General features: G+C 36.9%; 2 protein-coding genes across 4 annotated transcripts; both read left to right on the plus strand.

Moving 5' to 3' along the window:
• Nucleotides 1-4,176: 4,176 nt before the first annotated feature.
• On the plus strand, nucleotides 4,177-7,876 carry LOC108214059 (metal-nicotianamine transporter YSL3). 3 transcript variants are annotated; one of them, XM_017385841.2, is made up of 9 exons: nucleotides 4,177-4,221; nucleotides 4,328-4,614; nucleotides 4,729-5,108; nucleotides 5,384-5,556; nucleotides 5,697-5,794; nucleotides 5,893-6,027; nucleotides 6,122-6,311; nucleotides 6,410-6,524; nucleotides 6,652-7,876. In XM_017385841.2, the coding sequence occupies exons 3-9, from the start codon at nucleotides 4,751-4,753 to the stop codon at nucleotides 7,584-7,586; spliced, it is 2,004 nt and encodes a 667-aa protein (XP_017241330.1). In that variant the 5' UTR covers nucleotides 4,177-4,221; nucleotides 4,328-4,614; nucleotides 4,729-4,750; the 3' UTR covers nucleotides 7,587-7,876. The 3 variants fall into 3 exon arrangements, with proteins under 3 accessions (XP_017241330.1, XP_017241329.1, XP_063946728.1); XM_017385840.2 differs by lacking the exon at nucleotides 4,177-4,221 and having other exon boundaries at nucleotides 4,270-4,401; nucleotides 4,530-4,614; nucleotides 4,726-5,108; nucleotides 6,652-7,624; XM_064090658.1 differs by lacking the exon at nucleotides 4,177-4,221 and having other exon boundaries at nucleotides 4,270-4,401; nucleotides 4,530-4,614; nucleotides 6,652-7,624.
• Nucleotides 7,877-19,631: 11,755 nt separating this feature from the next.
• LOC108212069 (putative disease resistance RPP13-like protein 3) lies at nucleotides 19,632-22,691 on the plus strand. Its single transcript, XM_017383800.2, has one exon. It carries the CDS (start codon nucleotides 19,892-19,894, stop codon nucleotides 22,556-22,558), a length of 2,667 nt encoding a protein of 888 aa, XP_017239289.1. The 5' UTR covers nucleotides 19,632-19,891; the 3' UTR covers nucleotides 22,559-22,691.
• Nucleotides 22,692-22,915: the final 224 nt, after the last annotated feature.

The raw sequence follows: 22,915 nt of genomic DNA on the forward strand, positions 1-22,915 counted from the left end.
TTTATTATTTATAGTTAAAGTTTAAAGTTCAATTTTTATTGGTTAATTAAAATTTGATTATATTATGGTTATTTTTTATGCAAATTAAATTATAGTTATTGATTGATTGTTATTTTTCATAAAATTTAATTTATATAATTTTTTATACTCACTCTGTCTCAATTTATTTGTCTTGTTTGACTTTTTATGGTCAAATTGACCAAATTGGTCAATTTTAACTGAACTTTACATATATAAAATCATTAGAAAAAATTATGAAAAATATATTACTAGATCTATATGTATTCTACTTTAAAATGTATTTTTTCAATTTTCAAATTTGTGTAAGAATAATTAATAATTAATAATCAAAATTCGGTCAATTTGACTACAAAATGTAAAACATGACAGATAAATTGGGAAAGAGGGAGTATTATAAAATGGTATTACGAGCAATAAATATTTCCATCATCAATCTATTAAATATTTTTTTAATATTAATATATGAGATTGTGAGAGTGTTTTTTTATTAATTTTAAATTATAATTGTCATATTTCATAGGGAAAATAGATTTTTTTGCCACCCAACTTATTTTTTGTTTAGAAACCTACCACTGAACTATAATTTTTTTCTTTTTTGTCACTAATGTTAGGTTCGGACTTTTTTTTGTCACTAACGTTAGGTTCGGACTTTTTTATTAACACTATGTTATTTTTTTAGTATTATTAATATATAGTGTTAGTCTGCAATATAATAGCGATCTGATATGTGTCTATATCTTTATGTAGTGTCCTAGGTAGTTTACCTTGGAGGATGAGAGTTGGACACGCATTTTGAGACTCTAAAAAATTTCAAAAATTATTTTATTTTATTTATTTTGAATAAAATTTAATGTTGGTTTTTTTTTCCTTAAAAAAACGTTGGATTTTTTTTTTGTCACTAACGTTATGTTTTGATTTGATTATTAACAATATGTTATTTTTTTAGCATTATAAAAATATAGTTTATCGATTTCCCGATTTCATATGTGTTCGTTAGTAAAGGAAATATATTAGAGGAAATATATTGTTTATCGATTCTTGTTTTTCTTGCGGCAGAAACTCGAGGACCGGTTCCCTGCGAGAAAAATCCGGCCTAACGAAAGTGGGAGAATGACCGGTTCATGCAGCGACTCCTTTATACATTTAGAGGAGAGGAGTGTATTGAATCGGGATTTTAAAATATTTTTTTGCACTTACGAAATTTGAGAGTATTCGATTTGGATCGTTTGAAATCCATTAAAATCTCGACGTATTCAATTGGGATTTCAAATTATGCTATAAAATCTGGTGACATTCAATTGGGATTTTAAATTATGCTTTAAAACCATATGGTATTTAATTGGGATTGTTTAAAATCCATTAAAATCTGATGATATTCAAATGCTGATGGATTTTTTTTCATTTCATAAAATGATGGATTTTGTGGTATTCTTCGGTGTATTTTAAGTTTTTTGAAATCCCACCAAAATCAATGGGATTTTGAAGCATTGTACCTAAATCCTGTAAACTCTATGACATTTTATCAATAATCCGCACAAAATCAAAATCTCATACAATCCATTAAAATCCATAGACTAAAAACAATCCATTAAAATCCCAATCGAATACACCCCCGTTAATTTCATCAGGGTAGTCACTGAACTAAATTTCAAAATTAGCAAATTATTTCAAATTCAAATTTGAATTTCACCTATTTTATTATGAACTCCCCCGTTTTAATTTACATGTTCAGTTTTAATAAGAAAAAAAAATATTTTATATTTGATATTTAGATTAACTTATCAGAAACTTTCTTCCCAAATATTTGAAACTAAAGAAGTTTTATAATTTAATATTTTAAATTTAAAAGTTTTAAGAAATTTCCTTACACAAACGTATGAAGTTGGAAACGGTAATTTTAATTTTTCATTATTATTTATTCTAACAAATAAAATCTTTTTTCTAGAAAATATGAAATTGAAAAACGTAGTTTTGATATTTTAATATTGTCTTTTCAATAATTTGAATTTTTAATTTCAAAATAACATTATGAAACTTAAATATTTTTTGATATTAATTATTTATTTTTGATAATTTTTTCTTCAATAATTCTAAAATATTTTTTTCTTCCATTTGAAACTCAAAAAGGTAACTTTGATATTTTAAAATGATCTTTTTGACATATTAGAAACATTTTTCCTACATGCTAGAAATAGAAAGTATAGTTTACTTTTATATTTGAAGTTAAAAAATTTCAGAAAATCCAAGAACTATTTCAGACAGAGACATTAGGTCAATACAAGCATCTCCCTCGTCAAATTGATGATTTATGGAGACTCCATTATGTGGTGGGGGGCGGATCTGGGAAGAGGCTGGCTGGACACGTGCTCCCTAAATATTTTTTTTTATATTTTATATTATTCTAAATTTTACAAAATTATAGAAGTGTCTCTCTAAAATTTGAAAATATATAGATATTTTTTGAAAATTTGCTTGGTGCCCCCTAAGATTTTGTGTCTAGATTCGCATTACTGGAGGTATAAACTCTTTTTACGCTGGATACTTTTATCTACTCCCTCCGTTTTAAAATATAGGTCGTTTGACTTTTTTGCACGTATTTTTAAGTCTTTCGACCGCATGCTTAATATATTATTTTGATATTTTTTTTCTTCTGAATAATAATGTGGGTGTTTGGCAACCCATTTTAAGCCGGACTTCTTGGCTTATAAGTTAGAAGCACTTATTCGTACCGTTTGTGTAAAAAGTCAAGAAGCACTTATAAAAAGCTAGGAATGCTCGCTTTTGTTTCAGAGCTTCTACTTATTTCCCAAACACTTTAATCACTTATAAGTCTTATCTTGCTTTTAACTTCTACTCCACTTATTTATTTTAAGCAATAAAATATGCGTGCAAAAAAGTCAAGCGACTTATATTTCAAAACAGATGGAGTAATAAAAAATCCATTAATAAATTTGGTTAACGTGCTAGTTAATTTTGATTAACTACCTGCAGCTAAACAAATATCTAATCTTTGATTAACAACTTTGTTGAGTATTACTTTGAAAAGCTGCATTAACTAATTAAGTATTCTCTGCAAAACCCCTCTGTATCGAATATTGCCTTTTTCTAAAAGAGATGTTAACTTTACCCGAGCAAGTGGAACTCAAATAGAACCAATCAACTCATGTCATCACAAAAAATCAAAAGAATAATAAAAAGAAGTGGATGTTAGAGATTTATAATTGTACAGGGCTTTCCAAAATATCATTCAGCTTTACCTGTGTTCACTTATTTTATAAGAATATAGATCAGAATATTTCGCTTTTTGTTTACGTAAATCTAATCTGTCTTTTAATAAAATAACACAAATATATATATTATGCGAGAATTTTTTTCATTTTGATAATCACAAAATTTTCATTTTACATAATCATATAATATTTGGTATGATAAATTAGATAAAACTAAATGAATGAACTTTATATTATCTCCAATCTCATTAATAATATGATCTAGGCACAAATTTTTTATTAATAAATGTGTCACATACTCGAAAAATAAACAAAAGTCAAAATTTAAGACCAAACCATAAAATCATTTCCTATTTTTATCATATTTTATTTTAAATAATTTTATTAATCATAATTCCTCTTTTGATTTTTAATTTTCAAACAAGTGCAAAAGGAGAAAATCTATTACTCCCTCCGTCCCAAAATACATGTCACTTTGACTTTTTGCACGTAATTTGATGTGCAAATAAAACATACTTCTATATCTTATTTTTCAAATTTTTTTTTTCTGAATAAAAGTATAACATCTATATTTTTATTTAGAAAAAGAAAATTTGAAAAATAACGTATAGAAATATGTTTTATTTGCACATCAAATTACGTGCAAAAAGTCAAAGTGACATGTATTTTGGGACGGAGGGAGTAAATCACGAGCGAGGGACATGTAATAAAGTCAACAAATCTATTGATCTGCTGAATCATAAATGCCACTGAGAGAGGAAAAAAAAACATCTCGAATTTCGATGCACCATGTTTCCAACACACGCCAAAAAACCAGACCCCTTTACTTCTGAATTCAATGATGTTACAGCCGAACCAAAAGTCTTCCAAATCTTTCCATTACATCACTATCTTCCCATCTGCATCCACATTTCTAAGATACATACAGAATAGTAAAAATACCCAGTTTTTAAAAGAGGTCAGTGGGAAGGTAATGCAATTCTAGCCCACCAGTTGTTTACCTAAGATGTCACTTTTGATTGTGCTGCAGCAAGTACTACATACCTCAAATTTATGTGTAGTACAATTTTTTGCAGTACAAGATGGTTATCTTTTTAGCACCCATTCTCCTTGAGTGAAGACTATTCAATGAGCCAGCTCTTCTTGATTGGTAAAGTTCAAACCTTTATGCAAGAATAGTATTTATATGCATGCATATACTGTTGTATTTGACAAAATTTGAGTTGGGTATTCAAGAATTTGTCTTTGGAGTTGATTGTGAAGTGGGTTTTTTTAAAGGCTTCTTGAATTGAAGAAACAAGGTTTTTCTTGATTCAGCACAATAAAGATTCCATCTTTATTTATCAAAGAAGGTTTTGATCAGGTTTGGCCGAGTTATATTAACATTTCTTGTTTATCTATACTTTTTTTTTTTAGTTTAGAATATGTTTTGTGCATAAAGTTCTAAACTTTTTGTTAAATAATTGAATTATAGCAGATACTAGTTTGGAGCTTTATTAATGGGGAGCAATGAAATGGAAATAAGTAGAGAGATTGAGAATGATCAATTGGGAGAGGTACGGAATGAGGTAGAGGATGTGAAGAGATTGCCTCCATGGACAACTCACATTACGATTCGAGGAATTGTTGCTAGTATAGCTATTGGGATCGTTTACAGTGTTATTGTAATGAAGCTTAATCTCACCACTGGGCTTGTGCCTAATCTCAATGTTTCAGCTGCTTTGCTTGCCTTTGTTCTAATTAGAACGTGGACAAAGTTAATTCATAAGGCTGGATATGTTTCGTCGCCCTTCACTAGACAAGAGAATACAATCATTCAGACTTGTGCGGTAGCATGTTATAGTATTGCTGTTGGAGGTGAGTTCATTTGATTCATTCCTCCTATATATATACAGGCGTTTATTAAAATCCAAACAATTTTGCCCTTTTAACTACAAATCAGTCATTCGTATTCTGAGACGGTGATTAGTAATGTGATTGGTGATTTATATATGGTTTTAAGAGTTTGTAGACTAAATGTTCTGTAGCAGAACATGACAGTGTGTGCATATATATATTTACTTCCAACAGGGATTTAATGCATGGTCTCAATTTAAATAGACAACAGCTAATTTATACATTATTCATTATAGGGGGGTTTGGTTCTTATCTGTTGGGATTGAACAAGAATACATATGAGCAAGCAGGGATCGACACAGAGGGGAATTCACCAGGTAGTTACAAGGAACCTGCTGTTGGTTGGATGACTGGCTTTCTCTTTGTTAGCAGTTTTGTTGGGCTTTTGGCCTTGGTACCTCTGCGAAAGGTAAATCTTTATTACAACTGTTATGTTCACAGATCTATTTCACTACATTAGTGGTATCTCGTTTACCTTGATCAGTACTATATATGATGATACACGTGGTGGTTTCCTAATTGTGTATAATCATGTTTATTGTTCTACAGATTATGGTAATAGACTACAAACTAAGTTACCCTAGTGGCACCGCTACCGCAGTACTCATAAATGGGTTTCATACTCCCAAGGGGGACCAGATGGCTAGGTATGTTGTCATAGTTACATATGTTGACTTCTGAGTTTAGAGCTAGTATTATGTTGAGGGGCAGGACAATTTAACTATAAGTGTTAGTATACTTGCAGGAAGCAGGTTCATGGCTTCACGAAATTCTTCTCAATCAGCTTCCTCTGGGGATTTTTTCAATGGTTCTACACTGGTGGAACCGGATGTGGATTTGTTAACTTCCCTACATTTGGATTGAAGGCCTGGAGGCAGACGTGAGTAATTGACTCTTTTTTTTGCAAGCACTATTATGATGTGAATAATAATTACCCTTCAGTGATCACTGATATGAGCAATTTCGTCGCGCAGATTTTATTTCGATTTTAGCATGACATATATTGGAGCTGGAATGATATGTTCCCATCTTGTGAACCTGTCTTTACTACTTGGTGCTGTGCTCTCATGGGGGCTTATGTGGCCACTCATAGGTGAACAGAAAGGTGTTTGGTTTCCGGAGACTCTGCCTGAAAGCAGCATGAAGAGTCTTAATGGATATAAGGTCAGAGTCAGTGAGAAAGATGTAAAATTTCAATTTATATTGCCCCAAATTGTCATGACTTAAGTGAGATAACAAGTAATTAATGTCCTTGATTGCAGGTTTTCATTTCCATCGCCCTTATTTTAGGAGATGGTCTTTACAATTTTCTCAAGATATTGTACTTCACAAGTAAAAGTATATGTACCAGTATGAACAAAAAGAACAATAAAATAAGTAAGTTGAGAATTTTGAATATTATTTCCGATGTGATGGTACTTTATAAATTCATATTGTGGAGAGCTGACCCTTTTCTTGAGGTCTGAACGTGTAAACTTAACTAACAAAACCATTTTCTTCCCAGCCTCAGATGATGGTAATCATCCCATCGATGAACTTCAGCGTAATGAAGTATTCATAAGAGAGAGCATCCCGTTATGGATTGCCTGCAGTGGCTATGTTCTACTATCTGTAGTCTCCATCATAGTAATCCCTATAATGTTTCCTCAGCTAAAGTGGTATTTTGTGCTTGTCGCCTATGTTCTTGCACCATCTCTTAGCTTCTGCAATGCCTATGGTGCTGGTCTCACTGACATGAACATGGCCTACAATTACGGGAAAGTAGCCCTCTTCATTCTAGCAGCTTTATCCGGTAAAGACAATGGTGTAGTTGCAGGGCTAGTTGGCTGTGGTCTTATTAAATCGATCGTATCAGTGTCCTCTGATTTGATGCACGACTTCAAGACAGGGCATCTCACTCTCACTTCTCCTCGCTCAATGCTTGTAAGCCAAGCTATTGGAACTGCTATTGGTTGTGTAGTAGCTCCTCTCGTGTTTTTCCTCTTTTACAAGGCTTTTGACGTTGGAAATCCAGATGGAGACTATAAAGCTCCCTATGCAATCATATACAGAAACATGGCAATTCTAGGAGTCGAAGGTTTCTCTGCGCTGCCCCAACATTGTTTGCAACTCTGTTATGGTTTTTTCAGTTTTGCCATACTGGCGAACTTGCTGAGAGACATTTCCCCCAAAAAAGTCTCAAAATGGGTCCCCCTTCCGATGGCCATGGCTGTGCCGTTCCTTGTGGGGGCCTACTTTGCTATAGATATGTGTATGGGGAGCTTAGTTGTGTTTGTATGGCATAAGCTCAATAGCAATAAGGCTAGTTTGATGGTACCTGCTGTTGCATCAGGTCTGATCTGTGGAGATGGCTTGTGGATTCTTCCGTCGTCAATCCTGGCTTTGGCGAAGATCAATCCGCCAATCTGCATGAACTTCTTAGCAACAAAACTTTCTTAGCGAGGACAGAAATGGTTCAAGACACCAACAGTTATGCAGTTTTGAGTCTCTCTAGATTAGGAACACATACTGATAGTAATAAAATAGTGCAGAATAAGAAAGGGCTCTGCCCCCTGATCAAAAAAGAAAAAGAAAAAAGACAAGGCTGTGACCATTTAGACCCTAGGATGAACAAAGGATGATTGTGAACCTGGAAGTGTTGCATGCAACATAAATTTGGACACAGTCAAACACTACACCCATGATTTGTTGTGAAGTAGATTAATGAAAATCACACGTTTGACATGCAACTTTGTGTACTTACGGATCTTGCTTTAATGTTTAGGCTTTTATACAACAGAATAAATGTGTCAGGGTTGGCTATAAAATAGAAGTTGGGGACAAATTAATAAGATTCGAAAACTTTGGTGAGAAATCCACAATTATCCAAAGTATGATATACATTCGTACATGTGAAATTTGCAGTGGACCTGCATTATCTCTTGTGAAAAAATGCATTTTATTTTGTGAGAAAATATGAAAAGATATGGGACAATTTATTTCGTGCCTACATATTAAATATTAAACATTCATTCAAGAATATTTTGGATGTCGTGTATTTAAATACACATTTGTGGAATATGTGATGAGTTATTAACATTTTTAAATAATTATTTCATGTCCACTTATGTCGTGGAACTCCATCAAATTACAATATTTAGTATTTTCTTTACTCTCCTACAACGATTTACGAAATCAATTAATATTAAAGCAATGTTGTAAAAATCAGAAATATGGTGGAGCCATCGTTGAGTGATTAATCAGAAATCGGAATTAATCGGTGAATTTTTTTTTTTTGACGAACAAGGAAACTTTTATTAATATAAATCATTATCCAAGGCCTTAGCTACATCAATAGGAACAGAACTCCTATCGAATAATCGATCTGGGAATGAATATGCTGCACGAGCCAATTCATGTGCAACCATATTAGCCGATCGTTTAATAAAAGACACTGACGTTGTGTTTCGAATATCTAGCAAACTTCTGCATTCCATTATTAGAGCACCAAAAGGAGATGACATATGCACTTTGCTACGAATAGCCTGTATCACCATCAAGCTGTCCGATTCCACTACCACATTGTGCCACATCTGATCCTTAATCCAGCTGAGAGCTTCCTTCACCGCCATCGCCTCGATCATCTCCACAGCCCTTAAACCTTCAAGGCACACTGTCCTGGCTACTATCAGACCACCATTCTCATCTCTGGCCGCCATACCTATCCCCGAAGCACTGAACTCATGAAAAGTGGAAGCATCTACCGAAACCTTGATCATTGACTCCTGTGGCTTCACCCAGACACAACTGTCATCCCCATCATATAGCTGAGGTCGGCTAGTGCAAGCAGCACTTTTCTGGACGTTTCTCCATTGATCAAGATATTGCTTGGCACAAGCAATCACAGCATAAGCTCGAGTATACTTTTTATTCCAGACAACATCATTCCTGGCCTTCCAAAGAGACCAGCAAACAGCAGCGACTTGTTCTCTTTTTCTTGTATCTGCCATGTTTAACACTTGTTCCCACCATTGATGTAAGTTTTGTCCCGTGTACTGCATACCCGGAAGGACTAAAAGCCAACATTGAATGGCTACCGTACATCGCAAAAACACATGATCTATTGTTTCAGCTTCCATCTTACAGACTGGACAAACAGACTCAACCTTTACTCCTCTCTGGCGAAGCATAGTCATAGTAGGTAAACAAAAAGGATAGACCTCCATACCAGGTTTAAAATTTTTGCAGGAGCTTTAATACGCCAAATTTTCCTCCAAACACTGTTATTATCCGAATCCTCCCAGTAGCCTTTCTGCCTCTGTAGTAGCCTATAAGCACTGCGAACTGAGTAATTACCATGAGCCTCCTGCGACCAGTAAATCCTATCCTCTCTCCCAGAATCCCCTATTCTAACCTCCCGAATACATTGTTGGTCTCTCTCATTAAACAGATCATTCAAAATATCCTTATCCCACTCCTCCTGATTTTCCGACATTAAAGAAACCACTTTACAATTAACCAGGGCTGGTGAGGCTGAAGTAATATAAGGATTAGCATCTTTCAACCATGGCTGCTTTAACACATCTATCTGCTCCCCTGTTCCTACCTGCCACCTTGCACCATCTGCAATTATACCTTTGGCTGCCATCAGACTTCTCCAAATAAAGCTGGGATTGTTCCCTAACGAAGCCTCCAAGAAATTGCCTTTCGGAAAATACCTCGCTTTATACAACCGACCAACCAAACTGTGGGGGGTAGACAATAATCTCCAACATTGTTTTCCTAGCAGAGCCAGATTAAAGTCTTTAAAATCTCTAAATCCCATACCACTAGTCGACTTGTGTTTCGATAATCTTGACCAACTCATCCAATAAATACCTCTCTTGTTGCCCGTACCGGTTCCCCACCAAAACCGAGCTATGGATTTCTCTATATCTTTAGTGATTTCATCTGGAAGAAGAAAACAGCTCATTGCGTAGTTTGGCAAGCATTGAGCCACTGCCTTAACTAAAATCTCTCTACCACCCTGTGAGATCCACTTCCCGTCCCAACTTAGCATTTGTTCTTCACCTTCTCTTTTAGGAATCCCAGCGTAGCAGTTTTACTTTTTTTCACCATATTGGGGAGCCCTAAGTACATACAATTTTCACCAGCCTCTTCCATCTGCAGCATGTTACTCAACCGGCCTCTTTCCTCCTGCTTTACATTTGTACTAAAGAAAACCACTGACTTAGACAAGTTCACCTTTTGGCCAGAAGCTTGTTCGAAAACTTACAGAAGCTTGCTCATATTTTCAGCTTCTACTTCGCTTGCATCACAATACAGGTAACAATCATCCGCAAAGAGCATATGTGAGATGCTTGGCGCTTGATTGCACACTTTTATACCTCTAATCAGCTTTCTTCGCTCATAATCCTAAATCAATGCTGATAGACCCTGAGCACACACTATAAAGAGATATGGTGATAATGGATCCCCTTGTCGAAGACCTCGACTTGGGATTATATTTTATAATATTTTATAATATTTAATTTACTAAACCCATTATATTATTTTTGAAAAAATATATCGTGATTAATCGGATTTAAGAAATCGATTCCGCAGAGAGTACCTTATAATGATCAATCGATATAGTATATTATTGTGATTAATCGATTAAATCGTCAATATTTAAAACTATGCGTGAAAGTAAAAGGAGAGATAATAATCAGTCGGAGAAGACAAGTCACAAATATCGTGACTGGTCACACAAATTGTGATTACTAAGTTTCTGGTAGTTGTTAATTTGTACTACCACACCTGATCAGTAACACTGTACTAGGCAGTACAGAGCCAACTTCCAATCTGGGTGATTTTTCTTTGGCTGAGCTAATCATCCACTAATAAAGCTTATGTACGTGTTGTTATAAGCTTGTTTACTAATTAATACAGCACAGTAATGATTAATATCATGGTTATGTGATAGAATGTGTGATTACTAATTAAGTGATTACTAATTAATTATAGACTAATAATACCAGAGATGTTTTTATAGAACCAAGCAAATCAAGCCTAACTGATGAAGCAGATTAGAAGTAGGAACTCAGAGTGCACTGTGATGAAAACGGACTTTACCTATAGAAGAAGAGAGGTTGTCTCCGTTAATATAAAATATTGTTAGGAGTTGTTTCACATCGGTCGTGAGAGGGCAGATAGTCGTGAGAGAACATATAGCTAGAATATATGATGTAATATACGATGTATTTTGAGAGATCTAAAAAGAAAACCCAAAACAAAAAATATCATATTATGTTTAGTTAGACTCGCTTGGCAGATCCAACAAATTTCCGAATGGTCAGCTGCAATGCCTGCACAAAGACATTCTATTTATTGATTACTTTGTTATGTGCAGAACCTCACTGCTCAACAAATGTCAAATGTAATAGCCATTTTGCTAATTTTCAGGCTTGAAACCGAGTCTATTATGGCATTTTACGCGCGTTTGATTTATATACTTTAATCTTGTTAGAATATAAGATCCTGTAAAAGAGCATTCTTTAACACCTTGAGGTTTTAGAGTAACTGGTTGCTTGACAAATCTTCCGGCCAACAATCATTAAAATACATGCAAGAAAACTGAATTAAGTGTTATAACAGAAATTTGCAGGTGTCAAGACGTGACATGAAGGGTTGCTGACATGACCTGACGGGAACCAGATTGATATAACGAGCAGAGGACTTACAAAAGAAGTATAATTGAAGTTGACTGTTTGGATAAGTATGAAGAAGAGGTCTTAACAGTTGCACCTATTTAGGAGGAGCATTCAAATAATGATTGAAGAAATGCCTACAATATAGGAGTCTTGCACGGGGCTGTTACATGGGATAAGCTTCAACTGCACGTGGAGTAGAAATAGGGCATATAGTTAGAAACATGCTTGTATAAATAAGGCCCCGACTTAGATTAGAAAGCAGGTCACACATGATTTAGCATATCTCTCAAGCTGTACTCAATATTATACATAGTGAAACATATTTCTGGTAGGGTTCAACCCTCCCGCGGTTTTTACCTCACAAGGGTTTTCCGCGTCACCAATTCTTGTCTTTTTACTTTACTGTTCTTTCTTTAATTCTTTAGCATTTAACCCCGCAAAATCTAGCACGAGCAATTGGCGCCGTCTGTGGGAAATTTGCTAAAGAATCTACGAAAAACCACATGACGACAAACAACCAACAGCAAGGCGGCTCCACGAGTCAGGGAGACAATCCCACAATACGACAAATGGCGGAGACAATCAGAAAGATGCAAGCGGACATGGACGCACAGAAGGAAGCCTGGAGGTATGAAAGAGAGACGCTTCAATCTCAAAATCAGGCCTTACAAAAGGAAGTTACGACAGCAAGATCAAAATCTAATCCTACTTTGAAGGGAACATTGACGAGTGTGGCGAGACGTTTGAATATGGGCGATGAGGAGGAAGAAGAATATGACGAAGAGATTGAGGTGGACGATCCCAACCCGAACCAGGAGAATCCAGAGCCAAACAACGGAACCGAGAATGAAAATACATCCGGTGGACATGACAATGGTGGAAGACGTGACGGGGGACACAACAAGAAGAAGAAGGGTCACAAGTCATCAAAGTCACGCAACCGAGCGACTGAGACAATGCGGAAGGAATTACAAGATTTGAAAGAGATGGTACAACGAATTCCGGGAGTGCCCAAACCCTTGGAGAAGGCTGCACCTTTGAGCTACGCAGACTCTCCCTTCTGTGACAACATAGCCATGGTGGAAACGCCAAAACGCTTCGCAGTGCCACTCATGAAAGCCTACGACGGCACAACTGATCCACAAGAGCATGTGGCACAATACAAGCAGAGGATGTTTACCGTGCCCATCACAAGAGAACTCAGGGAGCCATGTATGTGCAAAGGCTTTGGATCAACACTCACAGGACCAGCACTTCAATGGTTTGTCGGCTTGCCCAACGGGAGCATTGAGACATTCGCAGATCTGGTTGACGCCTTCAATCTCCAATTTGCTAGCAGTCGAGTATTTGAGAAGACCACGAGCGACTTGTACAAGATCGTGCAGAGGTATAGAGAACCGCTCCGGGAGTATTTAACGAGATTCAACCATGAAAAGGTCACGATAACAAACTGTGACATCCCCACGGCTATAGAAGCCTTCCGAAGGGGTCTGGAACGGGATTCACCACTTTACGACGAGCTGACGAAATATCCATGTCAAACCATGGATGATGTGCAGGCCAAGGCCATGGCCCAAGTGAGATTGGAGGAAGATAAGCAAGTGGACGACGATAAGTACTACCATCCCAACAGGAAGATCACGACATCTAGGACGCGGGACAACAGGCCTTACGCCAGGATAACAAGAGAGGACGTAAGGATCAGTTCAACGCAAGAGAGAACAGACTGGAGGAAGGACCCCAACCTGCCGCCAACATACGACAGCTATGGCTTTACGCTAACGCCGTCAGCCTTGATGAGAGAATTCACCAAGATGGGGGATATTGTGAAATGGCCTCCCAAGACAAATAAGCCAAAGTCGAACCCGGATTCAAAGTTATGGTGTGATTTCCATGGGGACTACGGACACCGCACCTATGATTGTGTGGCATTGAGGAAAGAGCTACAAATTTTAATTAAGAAAGGATACCTGACCGAGTTTATGACGGGAAGCAAGTCAGCGCATACCAGAGAAGACTGGACATCTCCAGGACACTTGCCTCCTCCACCACACCAAAAAGTGATCAACTTTATAGCTGGGGGATCAGAACTGTCTGGCACAACGTACTCTCAGGCAAAACGCGTAGCAAGAGAAACCAACATAAGAGTGTTCAGGGCAGAGATTTCGGATTTTAGGACGCCGGCTTTGACGTTCGACGAGTCTGACAGGGAACACGTCACGGAACCCCAACATGATAGTCTCGTCATCTCGCTCTCAGTAGGAAATTGTTTGATAAGACGCATTCTGGTTGATAATGGAAGTGCAGCGAACATTATGATGCTGGGAACACTACAACAGATGGGCTTGACAGAAGCTGACATGGTCAGGAAGACAACCACACTAGTTGGCTTTAGTGGAGAAACTAAGAGGACAGTTGGGGAGATTACGCTGCCAACATACGCACAAGGGTTGAATCTCTTAACAAAGTATGTGGTTATGGATGGAGATTCAACATACAACATCATCTTGGGGAGACCATGGATTCATGACCTAAAGGCGGTCCCCTCCACCTATCACCAAGTTATCAAGTTCCCGACGCCATGAGGAATTCAAGAAATTCAGGGAGATCAAAGCGTTGCAAGAGATTGTTACAAAACCTGTTTGAAACACGCGGTGCAACATGAAGTGAAGGAAACAACAGAGGCTGCACTAATAGGGCCTGAGATAGTGGTGGAAGAAAACTTGACGGGACGCAATAAGAGAGTCACGACGGATGACGGCTCAGCAAACACCTTAGAGGCCAATCAGGTAGAATTCCCAGACGTGACTAGAGATAAGCTGAATGACATGATGAACTCGACAACAACACCAAAATCACTAACAGAGCAAACAACATTCACCCTTGACAAGAGAGCATGCCACTACTCGACAATGCCATTTGGATTGCAGAATACTGGAGGAACTTGTCAAAGCTACCAAAGCTTTATCAACAAAATGTCTCAAGTACAGATGAATCCAACAATGGAAGTCGGCATCGAAAACATGGATCTGACAAGATTTGTGGTTGACTTGACTACAAGCCAACTACGACAAGAAGAGCATGAAGAGGCTACATCAAAAGTAGAAGCTCAACCCCAGGTGATAGACGCCAATGAGACCTCGGACAAGAACAACACAGGACAGGGGCTTGCACTCAAGTCGCCACAGGGGGATACAATGGCTACAGTTCATAAGTCCGCCAACATGTGCAAAACACCTTGCCATGACAAGTCAATGCTTGGACGCGACGGCTGTTAGTCAATGGAATTCAGATACCAGGAATCCGAAACGCCTTACATTTGAACTAGTATCACATGTAATGCGACTTATCTTTCCTTTGTTTTCTTAGTAGAAGTAGCGTAATAAGTCGATTATGTGATTTATTTGTGCTTTGGCTTATGCCACCCGGATTATGTTTCGTGATGATTGCTATCTTTAATTGATTTCGAATAACAGCATGTTTTCCTTCGCATGATTTGATGACTTGCTTTAATTTACTCTATATAGATCATGTATGCCTATGTGTGATTTGCATGCAAACATAGATGTTAGACATAATAATTTACTCCCTATGACATGATATTGTGTGAATAAGACTTATAATATGCCACTTAAAATAGGAGGGCTGATCACCCATCCTATTACAATTGTTCGACTACGTTAACGACACTATTGCCGACACCACAAACAATTAATGATGCACTAGGATATTATCCAACCACAATTACGATTACGAGCTGAGTTTCAAGAGGGAAAGGCCTTTTAGCCAGCCTACGAATGCATGCATCAACGTTTGAAAATAAACAGATTTGTCGAATACAACAACGATTGAAAACTATGCGTTTGTCGAGTACGTATATGACGTGCATCAACATTTGAAAATTATCAAATTTGTCGACTACTTATTTAACAATTTATAATTAACTTTGAATTTAGATATTGTATACTACAAATCAACATTCGACATATCGATGACCAACATATGTTATACGTTGTAGACAACAAACTTACTGGGGCTTCCCACGAACTAACAATCAAAATATTTGATAACATTCATTCTACAAAAAAATTAACATATTAACGAACGTAACGACAATTAAGATCGCCAAAATCACGTAAAGAATAATATATACGACAAACACAAAATTATTGAGAAAACAAACGACATGGTGGGACAGTCGCGAAACACTTTGAGAGAACGACAAGAGCTACTTGTCTAAGACTGGACGTCTCTGGCAGATTGGCGATCCTCATCACCATCTTTCGGATCACCCATAATGTGAGCATCATCAGGCCTCAACACGCATATCACGTTCAGGACACATAGCCTTAAAGAATGAAGTCATGATGCTCTTTCTGAACAACTTGCGAAGACTGTGCATGAAACTCAACCAATCTATCAAGGACAAGGATCTAGAAGCACAACCACTATGTTCTTCCTCGAGCTCTTTGAAGTAAATGAGATTCTGATTAAAAGCTTGACGAGCAGCCAAAGTGGTCTAAGGAGTCTGCGGGACAGAATAAGAGTGGCTGATGGCGTATGACATGGAACGACTATATGATTTGGGAACGTATCGGAGATGGAGTCACTAAGAGAGATTTTATTGATTAAATTGATTAAATAAATCAATAAAATCTGGGGCTATTGTTATAACAGAAATTTGCAGGTGTCAAGACGTGACATGAAGGGTTGCTGACATGACCTGACGGGAACCAGATTGATATAACGAGCAGAGGACTTACAAAAGAAGTATAATTGAAGTTGACTGTTTGGATAAGTATGAAGAAGAGGTCTTAACAGTTGCACCTATTTAGGAGGAGCATTCAAATAATGATTGAAGAAATGCCTACAATATAGGAGTCTTGCACGGGGCTGTTACATGGGATAAGCTTCAACTGCACGTGGAGTAGAAATAGGGCATATAGTTAGAAACATGCTTGTATAAATAAGGCCCCGACTTAGATTAGAAAGCAGGTCACACATGATTTAGCATATCTCTCAAGCTGTACTCAATATTATACATAGTGAAACATATTTCTGGTAGGGTTCAACCCTCCCGCGGTTTTTACCTCACAAGGGTTTTCCGCGTCACCAATTCTTGTCTTTTTACTTTACTGTTCTTTCTTTAATTCTTTAGCATTTAACCCCGCAAAATCTAGCACGAACATTAAGCATAGCCTCATTATTTACAGGCTACAGCCTTGTAACATCAGCTCAATCTTACCACCGGTTCTGTTTCATAATCAGGTCAAATTCAGTTTTCAGTTTTTGGGTCCTAGCGTATATATACGTTAAATTTTCATGACTTTTAGACGATGAGATATAAAATCTTTGTGGCTTAAGTCGGGAGGCTCTAACCGCAAATCTTGGTCGTTTATAGCCAATATCACATTCTGTCCAGAATGTTTAGTAGCATCCACCGCATAAAATGATAAAATCACCAAAAAACTAATGGGAAAGGAAAGGGTTGGTCACTCTATCCATATAAGTGGCTCTAGGAACTTCTATTTTAAGCTGTTATCAAGTGGATTAAATAAATCTGACTCAAAAAAAAACAAAAGAAAGTGGATTATGTAAATATGTTTATATATTCAAATATAATATTATTTTTATAATTTAAATTATGTAGTAATAATAATTTAAAATTATAATTTTCTTATTAAAATAATTTGTCTAAATTTTTTTCATATAATTATAGTCTTATTATTAAAAAAATTAATATTCTAACATTTAAAAATTAGCAAGTCAATATTGTTTTGACTGTTTATTCCTCTTAGAGACCGCTTAATTCGCTTAAAATATGGTTAATTTTCAAAAATGCTTAAGAGTAAATTTTAGAGTTGTGGCCAAAATTTGCACCGATTTTCAAAAAGTTGGCCAGAGTTCCAAATTCTCAAAAAGATGACCAAACTTTGGCTTCGCTTTTTAAAAGTGTGACTCTCGTTAAATGTCACTAACGGAAGCCTAACGGGAGCCACATTTTTGAAAAACGGGTCAAAGTTTGGCCACATTTCTGAGAACTTGGAATTTATTATAACTCTTCTGTCCGTTACTCTGTTAGTGACATTCAATGGAAACCATATTTTTAAAAAGTGGAGTCAAAATTTGGCCACGTTTCTGAGAATTTGAAACTCTAGCCAACTTTTTGAAAATCAGTGTAAACTTTGGTCACAACTTTGAAGTTTAGTGAATGTATAATCACCCGTAAGTACAAAATTGAAGGGTTTTAAAAGTGCTTCAACCCGAAATGTTTTAGAATTTCCTTCAACCTGAAATGTTTAATCCTCTGAAGTGCTGCTGACTTGCCATGTTCTATATATACATATTACATGAAGCCTAACAAAAAATCACAAATCGAAGCTATTTTACACACCAATTCTGCTTTGGTGGCTGCTTAAGCGGCAACTTAACGCGCTTTTTAGAACCTGGTCTTCATATACTCATGGTGTCATACTATGTCCTGAACCTCATATATTCGAAAGACCTCTCCTAAAACGGAACCCTGATACCATTTTAACTCATTGACAGTTATTAAACCAATCAGCCAGCGCTAATCGACTCTAATCAACAAGCTGAGTAACAAACTATAGCTGTCGTACATGTTAATCCACTTGTCATGGTCAATGCTCATGTATTCGACATACAATAATAAACAATCAGTCCTTAGGAATCTTGAATCATTCGACTTGGTCGAAAAAGTAAACTCATTTTCCAGTAATGTGAAGGCCTTTTGTAGAGCACAATATGCGGCATCACTTATATTTTATCCAAATCAATTCAGTGATCTGAACATCTGAATATTTGATGCCTCTTTATTGCAGTTGTTAGAAAAAAAGGTTCAATTATTTGCCGGAGACTCAGGGAGGTGAACTGGCGAAGGGCATTTCACACTGCACCATTGGCGGCATCAAGATAGGGAAGTCTACCCTTTAGTATTATCCTCTGAAGTGCTAATGACTTGCCATGTTCTATATTTGAAAAATGGCTCCCGTGATGCACTCTCGATCCAAAAATGGGCCTTTGAGCTCAACACAGACTATATTTGAAAAATGTGGTTCATACAACGAATCTCTGTACACTTGTGGACTTTGTTGAAAATGAAACATTTGGTAATTTTTTTTTTCAGTTTTTCCAGAAAGAACTGAAAAAGTGCTGAAACTAGAAACAACTGTGTCCGAATTTGGTGGAGAAATGAAAAATTGATACAAATAAAATTTGACTGATGAATCACTTAGACCTAGGATATCAACGGTTAAATGTACTTTATCTTAAGAGGTTGTTTCCGTGAATATATAAATTTCCTAAGATTTTAGCTGCAATGCCTGCAAAAAAGCCATCGGTACCAGAGGATGTTTGCTAGCACAGTCAGTGGGATCAAAATTTATCTTGAATATAAACTCCATTAGTACGAGACTTTTTGGGAGGAGCCTGAAAATAAATCCGTGAGGGCTTGGCCACGGCCAGAGTGGACAATATATATTAACCCGGAGTTAATGGGTGTTGAGTTACAGGCGTTCCACCTCTCACTCCAGTTCATGGTCAATGCTTTCAATAAGTTAAACATTGCATTTGGTTATAAAATACTAATGACCGTTTTAAATTAACATGTAAACATGTTGGACAATCTCTTCATGAGTCCATTATCTAGTAAAGACAAGAGCCTGGTTGTTGTAGGAAATTTTTCCCATGTGCAGGATGATCATTTTTTATTTACAACCAGCTGATATCCTCTAAAATGTCAATGCCTTGTATCTCTGAAATTGTAGTATATATACATCATGCATCAACCTTGACAAAAATCACAAATCATAAAGGCCTTTAATCTATTCCCACCCCTCATTTCAAAAGATTGTGTTTATTCCTTTTCAGTGAAATCCATTTCTTTCCTTTCCAGTCCCTTAAATCACCAGCCTCACTCGAAAAACAATAGAAATCCCCTTTAGTTATAAAGCCCTCATTTCAAAAGATTATTTTTATTCCTTTCCGGTCCCTTAAATCACCCGCCTCACTCAAAGCAAAACGCCACAATTTTCTTTTACTCAAGAGACTAAAATGGTTGATGCAGCCGTATCTTTTACAATTGAAAAGCTTAGTGAATTTGTTACTCACCATGTTAACATTAGGATTGGAGTGAAAGAGGGTATAGAGTTGCTTAGAGATGAATTGAGCTACCTGCTCATTTCTGTCAGAGCTGTAGAATCCCAACAAAATTTGCCTCATGTCCGCCTGTGGACAGACAGTGTCAGAGACGTTTCCGATCAAGCTGTAATTATCTTGGACAGGTTTTCTGCTCAACAAGAAGAACATGCAGCTCCTGAACATGGTAGTGTTTTGGATCGTGTGCAGAGTTTTTTCTGCATCTGCAAGAAAGAAGCTAATCTATATGACATCGGTAAGGATATCGAGTCACTCAAAGAAAAAATCATCAGGATCAAGACTAGGCGAGACGAATTCCATATTACTGACATAATCACAGCCACTCCTATTGTGCAACAGAGAAAGAGAACTTTGCTGAGAGCAGCTTCCTTTGATTACAAGGAAGATGTGATTGGTTTTGAGAAAGATATTCAAACATTGCTGGCTCAACTTGATAATCAAGATCCCTCCCTTGGCTTAATTTCCATTCACGGAATGGGGGGCCTGGGCAAGTCTACTCTTGCTAGTAAGCTGTACCACTCCAGCGAATTAAGCCATTTTAAAAGTCGTGCTTGGGTTTGTGTCTCCGAGGATTATGACATCACACATGTTCTGAGGAAGATAATAAAGTGTTTTGAGAAAGATGAACAAGATTTGTTGAACAAGATGGAAGAGGGGGAGCTGTTGCGCCACCTGCGAGAGATACTGTTAGATGGTGATCACTATCTTGTGGTGATTGATGATATATGGGATATACAGGTTTGGAAAGAGATTAAAAATGCTTTTCCAGATAAGAAAAACGGCAGTAGAATCATAATAACCACGCGGAATAAACTTGTTGCCGACGGTGTAGAAGACACATGTTTCGTCCATGAACTAAGTTTTTTGAGCCAAGACGAGAGTTGGCAATTGTTCTGTAAGAGAGCAAAACCAACCCCAAATCTGGAGATGTTAGGTAAGGAGATGGTAGATAAATGTGGAGGTTTACCCCTTGCAATCGTGATCCTGAGTGGGCTATTATTGCAAAGAAGGACCTACAAATTTTGGTCCGATGTGAAGGACCAGCTCTGGAGAAAGTTGAAGGGGGAGTCTTCTGAGATTCAAGAACTACTAAATTTGAGTTATGATGACTTGTCTTTCGACACGAGACAATGTTTTCTATACCTTGCAAGATACCCTGAAGACCATACTATCCCAGTTTTTGAGTTAAAGTTGTTATGGATTGCAGAGGAATTTGTTGAGGAACAAGATGGAGTAGACATGGAGGATGTAGCTGAGGATTATGTGAATGAGCTTATTAATCGCAATATGATTCAGATAGAACTACAGACTGCGGATGGTCAAGTTTTGGCTTGCAAGATCCATGATCTTGTACGTGACCTTATCATTGAGAGGGCCAGGGAACACAAGATATTGGGAAGTTTTGACTCAAATAAACATCATCCAAATCCCATACGTTGGTTGCAAGGACAGGCACGTCATGCAATCTTCAATGGAATTGGTGAGTACTTTAAATTACTTGGGCCTAACTCTGATAATTTGAAATTGCGTTCATTAGCACTAACTACTAGAACTGCTAGACTTGAAGTAGAGGAAATAAAGTTGATGTACACGAGATTCCAATATCTCAAAGTGCTAGACTTGACCAGTGTGGATGAATCAGAGGGGATACCAGAAGAAATAGGAGATTTAGTTCTCCTAAAGTTCTTGGGCTTAATGGGTGGTCCTTACTCCGGCGAAGCTTTAGTGATTCCTCCAAGTATAGCGAAATTGAAAAGGTTACAAACTTTGCGTGGTTCAGACTTTTTGTATACTCCTTACCTATTTCCTAAAGAGATATGTGAGCTTAAGGAATTAAGGCATATATTCTTTAAAAGAAATCTAGGGAATATGAAAATTGTCAGCGACCAGACAAAGCTCCAAACTGTAAGTAGGATAATGTACAAGGAATGGTGCCATATTGATACCAATAATTGGACCAATCTCCATGCACTTGTAATTTCAGAAGAAGACTATGGCGATAAGAAGAAAGAAGAAGAAGAATATAGTTTGGAGTCCATAGCAAATTTAAAAAGTCTCAGAACATTAGTCCTCGTACTGGGTGGTGTTATCTCAACAATCCGACCACTTTCGTCTTGCAAACATCTCAACAAGGTGGTTTTGGTGTGTGGGATAAAAGATGTAGCAGAACTATGTTTTCTGCCAGATTCAGTCACTGATTTAACACTAAGTCTTCTGCCAGATTCAGTCACTTCTTTAACACTAAGTTTTTTGCCAGATTCAGTCACTGGTTTTACTGGTACCACAGAAGATCCGATGCCCATTCTGGGGAGTTTGTCCAATCTTACCTCCCTTTGGTTAATCAACTGTCGAACAAAAATGGTTTGCCATGCAGATTCGTTTCCATGTCTACAATTCTTAAAAATAGAACGTGCCCGTCGTGGTCTGTTTGAACTTCAAGTTGATGACCGAGCTCTGCCTTCTCTAAGAGCTTTTACATTCGATGCTTCTAAGGATATGATTCCGTTGCGATTAGCGTCTTTTCCTCGTGCACCGGATTTCGAAGAATATTTATGGGGCTGACTTAAAAATAGTTGTTGGGATCATATTTTCACAATTTTTTTATCATTTCTATTTAAGGAATGTCATATGTATTTCCCAATAATAATTTTTCAAGTATTAATATGAATTTTGAAGATTATTTTAGATTCCACAATTTCTGGTGTGTTGTTAGTCTCCAACGTTATTTCTCTATAATATACATCCTCTTCAATCATGGTAGGTCTTCTCCAGAAAATCAGCTCTGAGATATCTATCCTGTCTTAAACTCCGATATCTACTTTGTCTCAAGGGATTATATCTAATCCTTTGGATTAATGACTTTGTCAAGTTCTTAAAATCAATAATTGATAGTCATAGTCAATGCTTTCTACCTCTCAC

The sequence above is a fragment of the Daucus carota genome, chromosome 3 (assembly GCF_001625215.2).
Source record: "Daucus carota subsp. sativus chromosome 3, DH1 v3.0, whole genome shotgun sequence".
Lineage (NCBI taxonomy): Eukaryota > Viridiplantae > Streptophyta > Magnoliopsida > Apiales > Apiaceae > Daucus > Daucus carota.

Bases quoted from the DNA above. Each gene is read 5' to 3' on its own strand.
- LOC108214059 (XM_017385841.2), top strand. From the start codon at position 4,751: ATGGGGAGCAATGAAATGGAAATAAGTAGAGAGATTGAGAATGATCAA. The intron at 6,028-6,121 runs GTGAGTAATTGA...TTCGTCGCGCAG, and splicing joins TTGAAGGCCTGGAGGCAGAC to ATTTTATTTCGATTTTAGCA. The intron at 6,312-6,409 runs GTCAGAGTCAGT...CCTTGATTGCAG, and splicing joins AGAGTCTTAATGGATATAAG to GTTTTCATTTCCATCGCCCT.
- LOC108212069 (XM_017383800.2), top strand. From the start codon at position 19,892: ATGGTTGATGCAGCCGTATCTTTTACAATTGAAAAGCTTAGTGAATTT.